General features: G+C 35.7%; 1 protein-coding gene across 1 annotated transcript; it reads left to right on the top strand.

Annotated features, from left to right (window-relative positions):
- The first annotated feature begins 2233 nt into the window (after nucleotides 1–2233).
- Nucleotides 2234–5363, top strand: LOC111808454 (GATA zinc finger domain-containing protein 14-like). The gene is made up of 4 exons (XM_023694437.1): nucleotides 2234–2558; nucleotides 3125–3963; nucleotides 4105–4188; nucleotides 5020–5363. Exons 1-4 carry the CDS (start codon nucleotides 2333–2335, stop codon nucleotides 5170–5172), a joined length of 1302 nt encoding a protein of 433 aa, XP_023550205.1. The 5' UTR covers nucleotides 2234–2332; the 3' UTR covers nucleotides 5173–5363.
- The last annotated feature ends 783 nt before the right edge of the window (nucleotides 5364–6146 follow it).

Below are 6146 nucleotides of genomic sequence, written 5' to 3'. Positions count from 1 at the left end.
AAAAAAAAAAAAAAAAAAAAAAAAAAAAAAAAAAAAAAAAAAAAAAAAAAAAAATCAAGCTTTCTTGTCCTCATTGTTAAGGTTAATTAAGTAAATTCATAATTATTGATATTTATAAAAATATAAAATTGAAAATAGTATAAACCGGAGTACATAATAGTGTACCTCAGTCCCGCCCAAAGTTCCATCAAGTCTTCTCCTCGTTACGCCACATAAACACGCATTTGAAAAGTATTCAGTCAACACCCAATACCTATACGCCACGTTTACAAATCACTGTCACAGACATGACAGTCAAGTCAGTTGAAAAATCTCCTTCCAAGACTTAGCTCCTAAGCAAATTTTATTTCACGGCGGTGCACTCTTTCCAGGATGCTACGTGTAATTAAAATTTTAATATTTTATTATATGGTCCCGAAAATTTTAAATCCGTTAAATAATAAATATAATTAAATATTTGGAAATTGAAGGTCCTAGAAGACTAAATATACATATTTATGGGCTAAACTTGTAATTTATGTAAAATTTCGAGAAAAAGTTTGAAAGAAAAAAGCTCAAAGAGGACAATATCTAGTGAATTTAGACTGTTATAAATAGTATCATAGCAAAATACTGGGCCGTAGGGGACGAATTGTGAGATCTCACATTGATTGGAAAGTGAAACGTATCCTTTCTTATAAGGAGGTGGAAACATCTCCCTGACTTGCGTGTTTTAAAAACTGTGAGGCTGACGACCATATGTAACGGACTGAAACAGACAATATCGACGATTCGACACGATTTTACGTGATATGAACTAAATCATTAAGATTAAACTATATAAATTAAATTGTACTGGATCGATGATTTGAATACTAAGTCAACATTTCTAGAGGTAGGGATGAAAAATATTTTTTTAGTCTAATTTATTAGTCAAATTATACTTTCAATCTCTGTACATAATCATTTTATTAATAAATATTAAAGTCCCGTGACATTGTGGACTTACTTAGATTTTTTCGAGCGAATTTCAAAACTTTTAAAATATTAAGGACTAAATGGCAATAACACATTGAAACTATTAATAGTATTAAATGTAATTGAAAACTGTACCATCTTGAAGGGTTCAATCTGTATTATTTTAAAAAGAAGAAAAATATTAATGGCGAGACTTTGAATTAGTTAATTTAATATTTTATTTATAATATATATCTCTTATTTACTTGAGTGTGACGTAAATCATATTTTTTTTTATACCATAGGAGATAAATTTAAATCAGCCCGAGCTAGTAAGGGTAATTTTGTAATTTAACATTTTTTTTTACATAAAGTTTATAATTAAAGAATTAACAAATAAAGAAATAAATCAAGGAGTGGATGTGTCACGCTCCCCATAAAAAACGCGTTTTTTCTGCCGTCATTCACATCAGCATTCAAGCATTAGTTCAACAAACATAAATAAAAATTCAACCTATTTAATTAATTGATCTCACAAATTAAAAAAATAAATTAATTAATTAACTCGAGCGGTTGTCGGTATTAGAAATGTGTTCAGTTCTTTGATAATCGGTGACGAACTTTTTAGATTTGCCTCAAATATTTCCTTAAACTTTCAAAAACTTTCAAATATATTTGTTTCTATATTTAAATTTTTAAAAACAAGAATTGAAAGTCACTGTGTCATGTCCCATATTAGTTGGGGAGGAGAACAAATTACCATTCACAAGTGTGTGGAAACCTCCCCTGTGTTTTAGAAAAAAGCCCAAAGAGAACAATATCTGATAACGGTGGATTTGGGTCGTTACACATTACCTATACCAACAGGGTGCACATTCATTTTCAGTAACTCAATCATAAAAACTTCATGGTTAAGCATACATACGCATTTCAAAATCTTGATGGGAAACCCGACAATATTTGTTAGTGGTGGGTTTGAGTTGTTACAAATGGTAATTCGAACCAGACACCGAATGGTGTGCTAGTGAGGACGCTGGCCCCTAAAGAACGTGAATTGCGAGATCCAAGAGAACGGAATATAAGGGTGTGGAAACTTCCTCTTAGTAGACACGTTTTAAAATAATGGGTCAAAATGGACAATATCGACTAGCAATGGACATTCTTGACTATGTCGTAAAGAAATAAAGAAATATCGAGGAAATTTCCGGGGCATCCTCCATTTGGAGGAAATTTCCGTTTTGCCCTCCTCTTTCCCTTATTTATCACTCCATTTCTCCACCAACTCTCTCTCCTCAAACACCCACTCTCTCCCTTTCTCTCTTATAATTCCCGAATTACCCCTGTGTTTAGTTTTTGTTCTTTGTTTTCGGCGATTCCGAGGTGAAGAAATCCGGTTATGGATCAAAATTACAGCAGCAACCAGCAGTCTTTCTGGCAATTCAGCGACCAGCTTCGTCTCCAGACCGCCAGCCTTGCCAATTTGTCCACCAATGATTCCATTTGGAGCAACTCCTTTGTCTCCCGCAACAACCATAACTCGTTCGATGTTCGAGTTGGAGCCGAGCTCGGTTCTTCCAACTCTACTTCCAAGCTCGCCTCCAACCCTAACACCTTTACTAACGGTAATAATTTTGCTTAAGTTGATGAGTTATGATAAATTTAATTCACTCCAATATGTGATTTGAATTCTTATGACCCGATCATTAACGTCAACAAACTACCTAACCCAATTCATAAGAGTTGAGTTGGGTTAGATTTTTTTCGTTTTAATTGGGTCGAAATTTTGGTATGATTTGAAACTGTTTTTTCGTCTATGAACCCACGAACCCTAAATTTTAGGTTTATAACCGATGTTAATGATGTTAGACGAACACGACTTTGCACAATGGTATGGTAATGTCCACTTTGAGTATAAGCTCTCGTGAATGTTTGATATTTGATTTTAGATATTAATGTAATATGTATCGGACGACCTAACCTAAACTCGAAAATAAAAGGGTTGGGTTGAATTGAGTTGTGAATCCTGTTTTCAGGGTCACCGACCCGTGTACATCTCTATATACTATCATGTATGTATTCGATCGACAAAACAAATAATAATTTGTAATAAATACTAATAATAATAATTATTATTATTTTTGTTCCTTTAATTAATATTTTGCTTTCTAATTTTATGGTGTCATATCAGACGGCTGGAACAGTTTCAAGACATTCGGGTCGGATCTTCTAAGTGGCAACACGAACCCGAAGCCAGTCGGGTCGGGTAATAACCTCAAGAACCCGGTGAACGATTACGAAATGTGGAACAGTTTCAAGGCAGGAACCGGGTCGGATCTTATCGGCAGTAGCCTGAACTCGAAACAGCTCGGGTCGGGCAACACCAACGTCAACGATCTAGTGAACGACTTCGGAACGTGGAACAGTTTCAAGCCAGGACTCGGGTCAAATCTTCTGAACCCGAACCCGAACCCGATCGGGTCGGGTACAAGTAACAAGGATCCAATAAACGAATACGGGTTATGGAGCGGTTTAAAGCCGAAAACCGCCAGCGATTACAACGGATTCAACGACGGGTGGAAAATCAACAACGGAACAACGGTGAAAAACCAAAACCCTAAGGAGATCGGAATTAGCAACGGCGGAGGGAATTACAGCAAGGGATTGTACTACAAATTGGGGACACCGGCGAACGGCAACGGGAATTTGAATTGGAAGAACTACAGAAGCGGCGGGGAGGAGGCGGAGCATGGCGGAGGGAAAGGGGGAAAGAAGGGGAATAAAGGGAAGAACGAAAACGGAACGGTGGAGAAGAGGTTCAAGACGCTACCTGCGGCGGAGGCGCTGCCGAGGAACGAGAGAATCGGGGGGTACGTATTCGTGTGCAATAACGAGACGATGGCGGAGAATTTGAAACGGCAGCTGTTTGGGCTGCCGCCGCGGTATAGGGATTCGGTTAGGGCAATAACGCCGGGGCTGCCGCTTTTTCTGTACAACTACTCTACGCACCAACTCCACGGCGTTTTCGAGGTCCCGATTTTTTTTTTTTTTTTTTTTTTTAATTTTTATTTTCATTTTTCTGCTTAAAATTTGGGGGGAAAAATAGATTATTTTCATAATAAGTAATTAATTAATTAATTAATTAATAAAGTAATAATTAAATGATTTCAGGCCGTAAGCTTTGGAGGGACAAATATTGATCCGACGGCTTGGGAGGACAAGAAATGTCCCGGAGAATCCCGTTTCCCTGCTCAGGTATATACTTCTTTTTATATGTGTGAATTTATTGTTCAAAATTAGAAAAATATAGTTTTGAGACCCAGGGTAGTATAGTAATTTTGAAATAATATAGAAGGGTGGTATAGTAATTTTGAAATAATTGAATGAAAATTAGAATTTGAAATGAGGTAACATGAAGAATTCTATTTCGAGTAGTTTTGAAATCTTTATAAAAGATGAAGGGTAGTTTGGTAATTCTACTTCGAGTAGTTTTGAAATGTTTATAAAAGATGGAGGGTAGTATGGTAATTCTATTTCGAGTAATTTCGAAATATTTATAAAAGATGAAGAGTAGTATGGTAATTCTATTTCGAGTAGTTTTGAAATCTATATAAAAGATGAAGGGTAGGATGGTAATTTTATTTGAGTAGTTTTGAAAGGTTTATAAAAGATGATGGGTAGTATAGTAATTTTGAAATGAATTTAATTTTTAAGAAATTAGATAGATGAGTAAATTTAAAATGTAATTGAAAGTAAGTATTGACAAATTCAAAATTAAATGCGATATTACAAAATATAAACTTCAAAATGTTTGAAAATGTTGCTATTGCACGATATATTCGTTAGAATATTGAATGAAAATTAAGATAACGAATATATCGTAAAAATTAAGATTTGAAATTGTGTAACAGTGATTTGGAACCAAAATTAAGTTTGGACATCGAACATAGCCATATAGTTTCAAGTCACTACCACATGTTTTTACCGTGATTCTATTTTTAAAGGGTAGTTTTGAAACGTTTATAAAATTTGAATTAAGAGGTAATATAGTAATTTTGACGAGTAAATATGAAACGTGGTGTGCAGGTGAGAGTGATAAGAAGGGAAATATGTGAGCCATTGGAGGAGGACTCGTTCAGGCCAATTCTTCACCACTACGACGGCCCAAAATTTCGGCTTGAGCTCAGCGTTCCGGAGGCCATCTCTCTTCTTGATGTTCTTTCCCACCAAAATTCTTAATCTCTCTCTCTAGAAGCTTAGAATAAATATATTTATGTACATAATTATACTCCTAAAGTTTTTTTTTTTTATATATTTATTTATAATATGATATGATATATGTAACGTTTTTGTCTACTATAAATATTACTGTTTCAAATCTTATATGAATTAATAAAAATATGTTTAATCATGACTGAAATGATTGGCCATAAAAATGGAGTTCAAACTTCATCTTCTTCAAACAGGGCAATGGACCAAACCATTCTCATTACAGGCTCCGCTGCACCCCTGCCGCCTCGCTCCGGTCTCCACCGCAGAAACCGGTCCGGTTCAACCCATTGCAAATCTAGAAATATGTTTTCTTTTACCGATTTGAGCCGGTCTGGGCCACCAGTTCTTGGCTCGGTCCGGGTTTCGTCGGCGGAGGGCGGGCTTGAGGTCTTCAAGGGCCGTGGATTAACTTACTCGCCGGCGGCTGGTTCAATTTTTTGTGTGATTAAGTGGCATATGAATGGACACGTGGATTCAGTGGATGCTTGCCACGTCAGCTTTTTTTTTTTTTGGGGGTCAATATTGATTTAGTCTTATTTGGCAGTTTTTGGTGGTCCTATCTCACATTTTCCTTCGAAAATTTCATAATGTTCATTGTGTTTGACATTCACATGCCTTTGACTCGACAAATCTATTGTTAGATGATGGAAGTCCCAGCTAATTTAGAGAATGATCATTGAGTTTATAAGTGAGGAATATTAACTCCTTTGGTATGAGGCTTTTTGGGGAAGTCCAAAGCAAAGCCATGAGAGCTTATGCTCAAAGTGGACAATATCATACAATTGTGGAGAATCGTGTTCGTCTAACATCTATTACATTAAATTATTACATATTCACCATCTCAACGGTTCAGTAGATCGATCTCCTGCTCCTGTCATGTTATATAATCGTCGAACTTTCAGAGTCAACTAATCAGAAATTCAAATAAGGTTATAAGGTTT

This window comes from Cucurbita pepo, chromosome LG13 (assembly GCF_002806865.2).
Source record: "Cucurbita pepo subsp. pepo cultivar mu-cu-16 chromosome LG13, ASM280686v2, whole genome shotgun sequence".
NCBI lineage: Eukaryota > Viridiplantae > Streptophyta > Magnoliopsida > Cucurbitales > Cucurbitaceae > Cucurbita > Cucurbita pepo.
Note: the sequence above shows the minus strand (reverse complement) of the source record. Positions and strands in the feature narration are given on the sequence as shown.